Source organism: Euprymna scolopes, chromosome 10, assembly GCF_053919585.1.
Source record: "Euprymna scolopes isolate OS-2025 chromosome 10, ASM5391958v1, whole genome shotgun sequence".
In the NCBI taxonomy this organism is placed as follows: Eukaryota; Metazoa; Mollusca; class Cephalopoda; order Sepiida; family Sepiolidae; genus Euprymna; species Euprymna scolopes.
In genome coordinates this window covers 113037760-113053121 of record NC_136491.1, presented here as the reverse complement: position 1 = coordinate 113053121, position 15362 = coordinate 113037760, and the positions used below count along the sequence as shown (strand labels likewise).

Below are 15362 nucleotides of genomic sequence, written 5' to 3'. Positions count from 1 at the left end.
CGAATAATTCATGCCTCCCATTTTGAAATGTCTATTAAAAAGTAAATAATTAATTTACTCACCAAAGTGTTATATATCAGAAATTGAAGAGAAAAGGAAGGTCAATAAATAATATATTCAAATTTAAAACAAAAAAAAAAAGTAGTGTTTTTTAGAAATTTACCTGTAAAGTCCGAAGTTTAAAACCTTTAAAAAAAAAAAAAACCACGTTGTTTGTTTTTTTGTTTTTTGTTTTTTTAATGAAACCTCAGTCCTTGCTCCTTTAATTGAAAAAAAAAAATTAAGGCTTGAATTACGTTTTTCGAGGAGTTATAAGCTTGGAAAGACTGGGTAGAATTATTCACTATTTTTCACAAAATTTCTGACACACCTAATGGATCGAGGATATACAACAATAGCAATGTTTTCTTGTTTTTCTTTTTTTGTAAAAAAAAAATGGTTCTCGCAAATCTCCTTCTCAATCATTTTTCATATTTTTTTGTAATTTTAGAATACATTTTTGGATATCAATTATAATGAATAAGCATAAAAACATTCTGGCAGGTGACCAATAAGTATAACATCAATAAAGATAATATCAAATATAAATTGATTAAATTGAAAATGAATTTATACCATGGAAAAAATTTGTTGGTTGTTATTTTTTTTACCCTTACCCTAAACTATGTACTAATTTACTGCTGGTCAAAAACGAGACCCTTGTGTTTTTGTGAATGATTAAAAATAACTTCTTGGAACAAAATAATTTAGATAAAACAATTCATTGTTTTTCTTTGTCACTAAAAAAAAAAAAAAAAAAAGAAAAATTCTCAAGGAAATGAAAATATGAAAGTTATTTTATGGTTTATCTTATTTAAATAAATCTTCCATAAAAATAAATACAGTGAATGGTTTTTGTTTTCTTAAATTTTGATGATGGCCCGATGTGATTCAGCTTCCTCAGTCCATTTAGACAGATTTGCTTCGGCAAAAAGTCGGTTTTGTTTGCTTAAAATTGTATAGAAGTACCAGAATATATAATAATAATGATAAATAATAATAATATATATATAGATATATATACATTTTACATAAAATTTTCTATTCAAATATAAATTTTAACACCACAAAATTCCATTAAATAGCTTAAGACTAGAGCTATAAATACTTTTAATTTTGTAACCAATTTTTTTTTTTTTACAGTTACGAAAACTCATGTTCGTCAAAAAATACTCTTATTAGTTATTGGAGCAAACAATTGTTTTAGCAAGTACTAATATATATAAAGTTCACTATACATGCATTTTAATTTTCATTAGTACAGGTAATGTGGAGGTGACCTTTTGTTCTTGTTTGTTTTTTGTGTATATCTGAGCTCTGACGATGGCTTGTATTAAGAAAAATTAAAACATAAATAATTAACTATATATATATATATATAATTAGTATTATCTGAAATAGTTGTTTGCTCGAATGATCAATATATTAAGTTTTGATGAACATAAGAGTTTTTGTTCCCTGTAAAGAAAAAGCAATAAAAAACTTAAAAGTGTGTGTGCGTATAATGTGTGTCCAAGTATTTATACATTATTAATGTACTCGATAGGGTGTTGCAGGCATTTCGTGGTGATATCATTTTTATTTTAAATATATATATTTTTTATCTCTTATAAATTAATTGTTCACACTTACAGGGGTCTGTACAACTTTCTGGACTTTAACAAAAACACTACCGACAACATTTCCGTCAATAAGATAGACAGAGTCCTTTTGAGTCAATAATTTCAATGGGATTACATTCTCTACAACGGCTCGGCTAGCATCTCGACTGAACACATGCGAGCCATGGTAAGTATACACAACGTATCTCAAGCCCTTTTTCTCACCATAGAAGACGATCGTAAACTCCACACTTAAGGAAAGGTCTGTGCACACGGTGCATTCTAAGTTAAACATTGTCATATCTGTCTGGCGACCAAGATATCTTCCGTACAGAGAATAAGCACTGAAATATCCCTTTGGAAAAAACTCCAGCCGGAAAGGAAACTTGGTGATCATGCTCCGAGAAGGAGCTGCAAAAAATATAGGAACATCAAACACTGCATCGACCTTGCTGTCTATCTTTGTGACTTCGAGGTACTTCTGGAGGTTGAACTTGTAACAGATAGAGTAGGAATCGTCCGTGTAATTTCGATAAGCCTCTTTGCCAATGTCTGTTAACACATCCGGAGAGAGAGAATGGTATCGATATGCAGCATTCAAGAGGGGAGCAAAATGTTCCGGATGGTTCCGGTATAAGTTCGAAGACTCTATATCCAAGAGCTGTTTTGGCGTCATCATACTAAAGCGTAACAATGGAACGATACGTGCCAAGTTGTCCTCCGTTTTCTCGAGTCTGTTTTCAGAAACAATGAGCCATTTTTCCACTTCTTTCCAAAGAGCAAACTCGCTGGTCACAAGCAACTCTGAGTTCCGAAGAAACTCTTCCACTTCTGTGTCAGAGACGTCCAGCCAGTCAGCTGTACAAAGAATAAGGTCAAAGTTCGAAGTTATGAATTTCAGGCAGCTATTGGCCAGTTCATCTTGGCTGGTCAGTTTTGAATATTGGTACCAAGTGAGCGTGCGGTTCGTATCAGGGGATTCGACAATATGTCTCATCATGTAGTCAACGCATGACTTCCGTAGACTCAACAAGCTGTATTTATCTGCCAAAAGCAAGATGGGAAGTGTAGAGTCAGTTGTCAGTTCCAACTTGCCACAATAGATGTATCTGAAAGACAACGCGAAAAAGAGATTTAGTATATTTCATATTGGGCCAATTCATAAGTAATTTTTGGTTTTGCTAATACAATTTAGAAGCATTTTTGGTTATTTTAAAACACTTTAAATTTTGCCTTATGAATCTAAATTTTAATAAAAGGTTTCTTTCCATTTCTTTCTGAGCTATTTCATCACATATATTGCAGTAAAATTATAAATGGAATATGGAAGGATTAAAGTTGCATATTTGATACGTAATGTTGTGAGAGTTTAAAAAAGAAAATGGTGCTGCAGACACAGTACGGAAAACATGCAGCATATATGGCCAATATATCATAGTGGATTGACGAGTACGAAAGTGGTTTACAAAGTTTTGTTTTGCAAATTTCAACTTGGAAGATAAGCCTGGGTCAGAAACTGTTTTTTTCCGGATGCCATTTTCATTTACTTGTTTTTTTTTTTTTTTCAAAATTTAGTTTCAAATTAATTTTTCTTTCAGAATGCAATTTTGAATTATTTTTCTTTTCCAAATGCCGTTTTAAATTCCTTACCTGAGGAAGTTTCCAAAGACAGGGACACATTCATCAGTTTCATTCAGTTCAACTTCCGGTTGACGAGATTCTTTCCATCTTTCTTCGTTTAGCATAGCGCTAAAATAAAAAAATAAATAAAAAAGATTTCACAAAAATAATCATCAAATGTTTGTGAATTTCTTTGTCTTTTTAAACACAAATTTACATCACTTGATAATATTTTTTGTCTGTCAGTTGACCACGCTTCAAAGCAGCATCTTAATCACAAAATGCACAGCTTTAATGAATGCGTCTTATCTGTCAGTTTGCTATTCTTAAGTTTAACTGAAGCAACGCTGGTGAAGAATATCCATACTATTGTTCCACTAATCTACATCCTGAAGAGGTTTCATGTACGATTGAGATACTAACTTAACATAATGCAAACTTAGAACTTGTTTCACTGCTGAAAAATTTATAAAATACCACATCTATATCAATTCTGAAAGTGCACCTAATCTTAAAACATGAAATAGAAATGGAGAACATCAGCTATTTGCCAGTAACTGTTTCGGAGATTATATATATATATATATATATATATATATATATATATACGAGGGGCGTGCAATAAGTAATGCCACTGACCCACTTCCTATAGCAGTAGAGCAATGAAACTTGGCACAGTTATTAGTCTTTCTCTACATAGAAACCACCCAGAGTTATCCATTTCTCCCATTGTTTGATGCAGCTCTGGAGACCGTTTTTGTAGAACACCTCAGGTTGGTCCTCCAACCACGACGTGATTTCAGAAATCAAAGCTGCATCATCTGGGAAACGCTTTCCTTTCAAAAACAACTTCATGGTTGGAAAGATGTGAAAGTCAGAAAGTGCAAGGTTAGGAGAGTAGGGAGGATGGGGTAGGATTTCATAACAACATGCCCGTACTTCTGATCTGGCGACATGAGAGTTGTGTACTGGAGTGTTTTCCTGCAGGAGGAGGGTACTTTTGCTGATCTTGCCCTGCCTCTTGATTTTGATAGCTTCCCTTAATTTCCTCAAAAGTGAAGCATAATAGGCTCCTGTAACTGTGATAGGCTATGCCAGGAAATCTGTCATCACTACTCCGTCCTGGTCCCAGATGATTGTGAGCATGACATTGCCAGCGGAGGACTGCACCCTTGCCTTCTTTGGAGGTGGTGAGTCCAAGTGCTTTCACTGCATTGACTGGGCTTTGGTCTCTGGATCATAGCGATGGACCCAGGTTTCATCCTGTGTAATCAGTCTTTTGAAAAACTTTGACTCCTCTTCTTGGTACATCTCCAAATTCATCCTCGAGTACTCGACGCATTCTCGCTTCTGGAATGGTATGAGCAACCTGGGAATCCATCTGGTAGACACCTTATGCATATGCAAATGGTCATGAATGATAGTTTCAACAGATCCTGTACTAATCTTGACATCTTGGGCTATTTGGCGAATAGTAATGCGCCGATCTTCAAAAATGGCAGCCTCAACTTGACAGACAGATGCCTCATCAATGGCAGAAGTGAACCGACCAGGTCTGGAAGCTGTTTCCACAGACTTCCGGCCATGTTTGAATTCACGATGCCAGCGTTTTACAAGGCCATGTGATGGGGCATTATCACCATAAGTTTCTTTCATTTCATCAAAAGTCTCCTGTGGTGTGCGTCCTTTCAAATACAAAAATCAGATTTCTTTTCTCCCACTATTACAACAATGATCATATTATCATGATACTGATGTTCGAAAACGAGGCTACATTAAAGAGAAGTTACTCTCATATTCTTGTCCAGGGTTGCCAGATTGGTCTTTTTGAAGCAGTTTGATCTTCAAAAATTTTATTTGGCTTCTTAAAAAGCATAACGTATGCACTAAGAAAAGACAAAGAAGATTATCTATATATATATATAAAAAAGGTAAAATGTGTGTTTGTGTGTGTGTGCATTTTTTGTGTATGTCCGGCAAAGGCTTTTTTCTGAGAGCGCTCGGGTGGTCAATCATTCTTAAAACTTTTTATATACTGTCTAAATTATAATATCTACGATTTACGAAGGGAGGTCGTGTCTATCTTTTATTTGAATGACTTTTACACGCTATTTTCACGATATTTCTTTGTCTACGCGTATTTATTTGGCTTTTCAGTATAAAAAAAGCGAAACTGAATCAGTAGCTTAAATAACTCCCTAAGCAATGAGGTTTGATCAATGCAAGGAAAACCCGCTTATATCAGACAATTGCTAACTCCCCTTTTTATGGGGAGCTAGTTTTTGGTTTTAACCCCCCCCCCCCCCCAAAAAAAAAAAAACTGCCTCGCAGCAAAAGTTTGTGATTTCATTCCCTCTATGGCATGATGTTTGACCTCATTAAAATCACGTACCTGTCTTTAACTTTTTAATCATTAAATTAAAACGGTTTTCATTCCTCTCCTGTCATAGTCGAGCGGGTAAGATGCCAGTTTTTTTCCCTTCCTTTTCCACCTTCATGTCAAGACTTCACGTTCGAGCCTACCCTCCAACCAAAACTTTTTTCCCCCCTTCTTTTACACCTCCAAACACACTGGCAACCCCCCCCCCGCTTTTTATATAGTTATATTTATCAATAACTAAGAAAATCAAATTCATAAATGTAGATTTGACGAAATACCAATAAAATATTTGAAGACACATAAAACCTACTGATAAAACCTATTGAAAAAAAATTGAACGCTCACACAAAACAAACATGGCGACTAGTGAAAACAATAGGGATACATTAGATTAATAAAGGCCATAATGTAATAAAAACTACTTGTCAACGACAATTGTAAATGTGATATTCATTGAAAACAGACATGAAGTCCCTAAGAATCAACTTTTAAAAGGTAAGACTTTAGTTAATGCTCTATCACACTTTTAAATAAAACTATTTAAACCAAATTTTATTTTTTAAATAAGAAAAAACTCACTATTCCAATCCATGGTGTCTGATTTTAGGAGGAACATGCTCCCCAAAATGAGGCACTCTAGATTTATATTTATATTTAAAAAAAAAAACAATTAAAAAGCATTGATTTATTTTAATGTATTCTGTTAAAATGTTTTTTTTCCTTTAAAACCTGACCTTGTGTTTGGTTCAAATAGTTTTATTAAAAAGTTTTGTTAATATATATAAAAACAACACTCTACATAAAAAATAAATCTTGGTTGCAAAAATTTTAACACATCTGTTATTTTATATTTGTTTACAGGTGCATGTGCAAAAGTCAAGGTTAAACTGAAGTCAATTGAAATCTGTCTTTTTATTTTTCTGTCAATTGGGGTTGTTATTATTGTCTTGATTCTTTTTTTGTTTAATTTAATTTCAGTAATCAAAGACATCAGCCTACAATCATAACTTTTATTAATTTATAAATATAGGTTTATATTTCCTTTGTTTCCATGAGCGTCTTACACATGTTTCACTGTGGATATAACCAAAGTTGCCATCACACAACTCATCAGAGACATACAAATATTAAAGACTGTCACAGATAAATGGATGGAATAAAGGATGTTTGTTTCCAAAAATTTAATAACATTTGCAAAAAAAAAAAAAAATGATACCCGAGTAAAGATCCCTCCCCATAAATATATCTGATCACATGAGGGGAAAACATCCTATGGTACTATCTTGAATTAAATTGAACACAGCTAAGTTCATGGATCTAGGATCATTAGCTTATATTTATATTTGCACAATTTAATTCTCCTCACCTATTTATATACACACGTAAAGCCTCCTATATATTTTTTTAACTCAAAAAGTTGAAGAGCTACAAAGACGAGAATGGTACCATCAAAACTAGCAATCTTTTGGGCTCCAGAAGATATTTTTCTACATAGTCACCACTATTCTCAATGTCAAGAATTCAATGACGCATCTTTGCTTCTGATACACGTCCATGACATAGGTTGCTTTTTTTGTCTCACACCGTCAATATCTGCAACAGAGATGAAACTATCATGAATGCATAAGTTCAGTCATCATAACAATGCAATTTTCAATCCGTTCTGATCCATTCAGACAGAATATAATAAATAGGAGACTTTACTTTTGAAACGCCACTCATGTACACACACACATATATGAGAGAGAGGGGGGCGGGAGAAGTTTGGTCAAAGGGATAAAAAAAAAAAAAAAAAAAGAAAAAAAAAGAAGCATAGGTATCGAAAATATAATGCAGGAAAAAAAAAGTGAAGGTGAAAAAAAATTGGAAAATTCAATATCAAATAAATACAGACTAATAGCAAAATCCTACCCCTCCCAAGCCCTGTTTTATGATCTGTCCATCGATATCAGTTTCCTTTATATACTTACTTAAATACTTCGCTGGCTGTAACCAGCAAAAACCTGTGCGCATAGTAATGGTCGTCTCCAATCCGGAGTTTGATATCGCTGAACAATGAACTATTGAAGAGATCTTCAAATCGACTGGAGATGGCACTCTCATCGTTTACTTCTTCTAAAGTTGGGTTCCTCAATTCCTCAGTGCCTTTATCTTCACTTCGGGGAATTTTCTGTAAGGAAACAGACATCTTAGGTTTGCGTACTCGTCTTAGCCAGTTACCTACAAGAAAAAAAAAAGAGAAGATCAGGTTAGAAAATACATTATAATACACATTGCACATCTATATTATTTTTTAGTCTGTCCACTTTTTCTCAGAAACTACTGAGTCAATAGCAGTGTCAGAAATTTCGTGAAAATAGTGAATAATTCCACCCCATCTTTCCAAGCTTATAACTCCTCGAAAAATGTAATTCAAGCCCTAATTTTTTTTTTCAATTAAAGGAGTAAGGACCAAGGTTTTATTTAAAAAAAAAACAAAACAAAACAATGTGTTTTTTTTTTTTTAAAAAGGTTTTAAACTTCGGACTTTACAGGTAAATTTCTAAAAAACTGATTTTTTTTTTTGTTTTAAATTTGAATATATTATTTATTGACCTTTTCTCTTCAATTTGTGATATATAAACCTATTAAACATAAATTAATTATTTACTTTTTAATAGACATTTCAAAATGAGAGGCGTAAATTATTCGACCCCCTATCTTTCTAAGCTTATAACTCCTCGAAAAATGTAATTCAAGCCCTAATTTTTTTTTCAATTAAAGGAGCAAGGACCAAGGTTTCATTAAAAAAAAAAAAAAAAGACAAAAAGAAAAAATGGTTTCTTATAAAATAAGGTTTTAAACTTCGGACTTTACAGGTAAATTTCTAAAAAACTGATTTTTTTTTTTGTTTTAAATTTGAATATATTATTTATTGACCTTTTCTCTTCAATTTGTGATATATAAACCTATTAAACATAAATTAATTATTTACTTTTTAATAGACATTTCAAAATGGGGGGGGGCGTGAAAATGGGGGGGCGTGAATTTAAAAAAAACGTTTGTCTAAAATATTATATTCGGTTTATTGGAAAGAACATAAAATTTCACATTGACCCTGAAAATATCGTAAAAATAGAATCAATAGAAAAATTTTGATAGATTTTTAAAATTTAAAAATTTAAAAATATTGAGTTTAAAAATTTAAAAATATTGAGTTCGGAAAATTCATTACTGTTTTAAAAAAAAAAAAAATATTTTTATTACTTTTAAAACAACTGTAATAGTTTATTTTGGAAGTATAATCCATAAAGAAAATAAATAACCCACTTTTAACAGAGAAATTACGAGATTTTTATATTGTATTCGCAGTTTCGTGTTAGGGGTGTCAAAAATTCCTACAAAAATTCTGATACTGCTACTGAGTCAATCTGACTGAAATTTTGTATGGACCTTTATTATGATAATGTGCAGTGAACTAAGTATTACAGTATCCATTTCCTGCACAGTTAGGGCTTCATCACCACGATACCACATTTATTCTAGAAGTTTGTCATTCCAAGTCAACGGGCTATAACTTTTGCTCATTTTTAATGGGATCAAAAGTCTAGCAAATGTATATTTTCTCTATAACAAATTGATCTTACCAGATTTTTCAATGTCAGACCTAAATAGCAATAACTCTAATGTATCGCTACTGGATTTGGACTAGTCAATTTTTTAAAAAATTTTCCTTTCCACAATTATTGAGACAAATATGAAAAATGAAAAATAAAAGAACCAAATACGAGATGAATTTTTCAACTTAGGGCGTCATAGCTCCCAAACAACTTTCCAATATGGAGATCATGCTTTCTTCACTAATTTCCAAACTTGTCCCTCCCATGTACGTGTGAAATTCAATTTAAAATGATCTCCATTTCTGGACTATTTTAGCTTTTTTAGGGCAGTTAACGATAACAAAAAATTGCAACGAGATGTAAATTCTGGACATTTTTGTTGGGGGGGGGGGGAGTATTTTGTTCATACCAAAAAATTAGTTAATAAAAAAAGAAATCATTATTTACTTCACCATTCACCGCAGGTTCATTATAAATTGTTTGAAGTGTGACAAAATTAGCATTTCCAGAGAAAGAAGAAAAAAAAGGAAAGACAAACTAAAACAATACGGAAAGAGAAGGTGGGGGAAAAACAAGAGAAGAGAAGAAGTATAAAGTAAGAGAGAAAGAGAAATAAAATTGAGTCAAGACAGAAATCAAAATTATTACTTCAAAAGAAATAAAGAAAAAAAGAAAAAGAAAAAAAAGAAAGATAAGCAGATTTCAGCAGAAATCCACTTTTTTGTGGATTAAAATAATAAAAAGGCAGAATTCCGCTTTTTCTGAATTTCACAAAAAGTGGACATCTCATATTCATTTTATACTCGTTAAAAAGTTAAATGCAAACATTTCCTTGGTTTGTATAATTTAGACTACTGCTCTCATTCGTATTCATATTATTTGAACGACTTTTTATCTTGAAATGTTATTTTCGCAACGTTTCAGTTGATGTAACCTCCAATCTCAGGTGTATCTTGTTGAACTCAGAAATCTGCACAGAATTTCTAATGGATCCCTTTATTTAGTCCACAAGAGTAGCATGCTTTCATCGCATCAGCTATGATCAGGTAAAAGTCCTAAGTAATTCGTAATTGCATTCTTAGCATCACCCACACTTGGGATTGAACAATCAAGCTGCAACTGATTTTTACCAGGTACTTTATCTGTTCTGCCAGGTGTTCTTGTAGACAATTCTAATATGAATTTTAGGAGCCTTAAATCTATTCTTGTTATTAGATGTACAATCTTACTAGTTATCATGATGGATCGCTACTTATTACTATACATTAATGATTTTTTATTGTTATTTTGGTAAATAAAATCATTTTAAAACAAATTGGAGATCATCTATCTAAGAAAGATCAAGTTGGAGTGAATTTGGTATTTTGGTGAAAGTGTCAAGTTTAGGATAAGCTGAACAACTTTTGACAAAATTGGTTGACTATGGACTCCCCCACCCCACCAAAAAATATTTAGGCTTCAACTAAGATGCACTTTATGATTGTTTTTATTTAAAAGACCTTGTTGTTGACCTTTACTCCTGATCTGAGATGGAACACGTTCATCAAATCTGTTGCCAAGGATCCTGGGAAAATAGTGGGATTGTTCTACAGCTCCAATTCTCTACCTGTAGAAGAGTCAAGTACGTCCAAGAATGGAGTATTGTTGCCACATCAAGGCAGGATAAGCTGCTAAAAGCAGCTTATCCTGCCTTGACAGAATTCAAAATAGACTTTGTAGCCTAGTGGGGGGGGGTGTATTTTTCTTTTCCCTGCAACCTCCTTCCCACAGAAGAGACGTTGTGAGCATGTCTCCGCTTTATCATTATTTTCATGGCAAGTGCTCGTCTGAACTTCAGTCTATGGTCTCCCTGTCCTGACTTTCACGAAAAACACTCATCTAATTGAAACCACTATCAATAATTTTCCCCACTCTTTATCTGTGCCTAAACCTAAACGTAGATTCCATGAACAAAGCTTCTTTCTTAGAATTGCATGCCTGTGGAACTCTGTTCTGCTCTCCTGCTTTCCAACTGACTACAATATGGTTGTCTTCAAGTCACACGTGAACAAATTCTTGATGAGCCATCCCTGAAGTAATTCAATTTACCAAATTTCCACTACCTACTAATGATGAGTACGACATGCTCCCCATGACCACTGTACACTCATTAACCCTTATCCTCGAGTGGCTTCCGGGCTTTGATAAGTGGTGACTCCTTTGTAAAAAAATAGAAAAAAAAAAAATTCTTGAGTTCAGCAAGATGCACCTTGAAAAAGTTGGAGGTTACATCGGTTGAAACGTGAGATTAACATCCAAGAAGAGATCAGTAGTTCAGATAATCCAAATTATTCATCCTTATCTAAAAAAAAGTCTGAAACATTTACATTGTTGCAGCTACATTAATTGCCATCCATAATAAAAAAAATAAACAAGTGAAGCATGCATGGTGAATGAGACATAAAAAATTGACTAAGTTCAGCATTGGCACCCCACCCCCCATTTAGTCCCAAAAGTCTCCAAGGGACGTCAAATCCTGGTGAAAATGAACAAACGGTGCAGTTTTAGGCCTTAACGTATGTAAATTTGAGTTTTGCACCATGCAAAAAAAGAAATGACTAAGTCCATCATTTGCCTCCTCCCCTCCCCATTTAGCCCCTAAAATCCCCAAGGCCATAACATATTTAAATTTGAGTTCAGCATCATGCAAAACTGCTAAATTAGACATACACAGAAAATTTGGACAAATATGGTAAAATTCCCAAAAATGGAGTGTTTTTATTAGCCCTAAAAGAGCCCCTGGGGCACACTCAAGAGTTATCGCGAAGTATAGACAAACAAAATTATATAGAAATCAATTAGTTACAACTTTTCAGAAAGTTTTATAAAAATCCACAGCATCAATCTTTTGAATCAGCACAAAAGTGTCAATTTTAGCCATTTTAACTCGAAAGGCACCCCAAGGGAAGGGGGGGGGGTGTAACCGGAGTTTTCCTGGAAAATCTGTTCTGTTACTTTTTTACTCATATCATGTTTAATGTTTGTGAAAAATTAAAAAAAAATTCCAAGGCGTAGTTATTGAGAATTGTGCAGACAGACGAACAGACAAGGGTGAATTTGTTGGGGGACCAAAAACAAAATAATAAAATTAATGAATGTAATAACAGAAGAAATACTAACAAAAAAGCATCTCCATTTTCATCAGGCCGAAAAGCGGATCAGTCGTAAAAAGTTCACTCTGCATTTTAAATGATGAACATTTAAAATGTCTATCTCTGATTTGTTCCTTCCTTTCTACCAGTCTCTGAACTTAAACAATGACATGCCAAAAGAAATGCAGCCGGTGATTACACAACCCTCGCTTCACTATAAATTAATCATGCAGGCAGAGGATATCCACTGTTTCCAGACACAGAAAATAAAGTGGTGATGGATTTCTTGTTTTTATCACGTTTTTTTTTTTTTGTTTTGCAAACTAGTCACTTTTTTTTTTTTTAATTTTCTTATCAGTTTCTTCAAGTTGGGGATGGAGCATCCTATTGGATGCCAAACATTCACTTGCTAACTCAGATATTCCAACCGAGAGATCTTTTTAAGATTCTGGCTGTCCCTTTAAGTGCAATTGTTTGGATCTCTCTTGCACTTGGTTCACCGGATATATTTGCCAGGTAGTTTTTGAAATTCTTTTTCATGAGTCCAGTTGCTCCTATAATTACTGGAATGATTGAGATCTTCCTAAGATTCCAGTTTCTTTTCATGTCGTACTTAAGACTTTAGCATTTCGTTATCTTTTCCCTCTCAGCTCTGTTTAACCCAGCATCATTGGTTACACTAACTTCTACTAAGGTTGCTTCTTTCTCCTTGTCCCATATCACTATGCTAGGTTTTATGGCTTAGTTTTTTTAGGTACATAGTTGTAAGAATTGGATAATCATAGTGGATGGTGTATAAAGCCAGTATGCCATTTGAAGATAAGGCTTATTAAGTTCGACAAATAGACATGGAAACACAAAGGTTTAGTGACGGTGATTGTAACGTCAAAAATTGACTGTTTAAAATGATGGCGTCTCAATAAAAATACTTGTTCTCATCACCTCACTGGGTTTGCGTCGGGTTAGGGAATATGACCTAGAAAAGTCTTGTGTCAACTAAGGAAATGACTTACAAAGAAAATAATGATCTGGCTAAAGATAGGTTAGTTTAGAAGTTAATTTCTAAAAGTCGTCCAATATATGTCAGCATGTGAAACGGATTTTAAACTAATCATGATATATTAAAAATAGTGTCAACAATATATCAACTTAGAATTAAAACCTCTAACATTATTTTTTTTTCTATTGTAATTTTTGAAATGTTATTTAACTGCACTTAACCGGTATTCTCAATAGTTTTTTTTTTTTTTTTTTTTTTTTTTTTTTACTTGCAATTAGTTTAAAACTATGCTGCATTTTCTAAAAAAAAAAAAATATATATATATATATTTGGCTTCAAACCAAGGGGAGTAACTCTGTATTGACGAATACAGAGTTATGTACTTTTTTAAACACACTTGCTGCCAGCTATAGCTTTATTAAATTTATTGTCATTGCCAAGCTATTTTTTCTGCAATTTCCAAAAAAATAAATCCAACAAATAATGCATATGAATATGATATGGAATATATATTAAATTTGTATTTATTTTTAAAGGAATTGTCACGAGCCACTTTTACTAAAAGAATTGTCAGTTTTTATCAGTTTATATATTTTTTGTAATAAAAATAACTCAAATCAGCTTTTATTTATAGTGAATAATTCAACTTATAACTTATATATGTATAGGCTAGAAAAAAAAAACAATACACAGCAGGGGCCAAATACAAGATACTATTCAATATGTGTTATTTTGAGATGCCAGTTCAAGTTAAAGACAGTTATCGTACGTGCTAAGCGTGCATTGATTGACTAACAGAAAAAGAATTTTGTTACTACGAGTTTACTAGTAGCGGGCAAGGCTAAGCAAATGCTAGGGTACGAGAATACTCGTATTTGGCAGCAAATTTGTAAAGATGGCGTCAGCATAAAAATAATTATGATATGGTTAAAAATATTTTCTGAAAAGGTATTAAACCAAATTACGTTTTATTCTTAAGAACATGCTGCAATGATCAACCCAATGAAACTATATTGATGCTGTAGGAAAAAAAAACTATCAATGAAAAAAAATCGAGAAAAACTTTACTTTATATATTATATTCTCATGTCTCCAGCAATTCAGAATAAATTTATTTTGTTATACAGAATTGGAAGTAACTATGCTAATAAACACAGAGACTTTTCTTGAAGACATTAAATTGGATTACTAAAATAATCCAGCAAAAGAACTGACATGCCAAAATCAAATATTGATTTTGTAGGAATAAAAGCTATCGATGACAAACATCAAGAAAGAGACCGGCTTTACTTTATATATATTATATTTTATTATTAGATATATTTCTTTTAATTTGTAAAGACTTTAGTTCGTATAAAATTTACAGTTGTAGTTTCTTTGACAATACCTTGATACGAAAATGCCTAATGTATATTTGTTATTTTTTTGTTTTTGTTTAAATATTTTAGTTTCTGAATTTGGAGCTGCGCGCGTGCGCGCACACAACTTGAGACTTAAATACTTATCCACATGTTTAAAGTTGAACTCTTTTATCAATATGAACTACTGGCAAATAAAATGTAAGCGCGTATGTAGTGTAACTTTTGCTATTTATATCAAACCATTTTCACGTACTAACGTACTTCACGTTCATTTCGCTATACTTTCATTGTAAAAAAAAAAAAAATAGACACTTACTTTATGGTCACTGTAACTGAAAACACTCGTTTAAAATGGGGGAACGTCGTTTCGATTGCTGCCTTTATATAGAATTTTTTTTTTTTTTTACTGAGAACTTACCACTTATCAAGGTCAAGAGCTACTCAAGGATAATTTAGGAAGACAATCTACGAGTGTCTAAAGTAAGTTTAGGATGTGAATTGTTTTGGGTTGGTTTGTCTGTTTAACAGAAAATCAATACCAATTGTATATGATATATCGAATGCAATTTACTGTTCCTATAAATGAATGAAGGGAAATTGGTGCATTAACTGTTAATTCAAAAGAGAAAAT

At 32.7% G+C, this 15362-nt stretch overlaps 1 protein-coding gene across 7 annotated transcripts in view; it reads right to left on the bottom strand.

The window, feature by feature from the left end:
• Positions 1-818: 818 nt before the first annotated feature.
• Positions 819-15362, bottom strand: part of LOC145286221 (BTB/POZ domain-containing protein 17-like) — an 87446-nt gene continuing 72902 nt past the window's right edge. For 6 of the 7 annotated variants that reach the window (XM_080135031.1, XM_080135030.1, XM_080135035.1 and 3 more), the window contains exons 2-4: positions 7611-7860; positions 3291-3389; positions 819-2749 (exon numbers count right to left, since the gene is read on the bottom strand). In XM_080135031.1, coding sequence (XP_079991157.1) covers positions 1654-2749; positions 3291-3389; positions 7611-7828 — 1413 coding nt within the window. In that variant the 5' untranslated portion in view covers positions 7829-7860 and the 3' untranslated portion in view covers positions 819-1653. Of the gene's footprint in view, positions 2750-3290; positions 3390-7610; positions 7861-12398; positions 13614-15362 lie in introns of those variants that run through there. The other variant, XM_080135029.1, reaches the window with a different exon arrangement.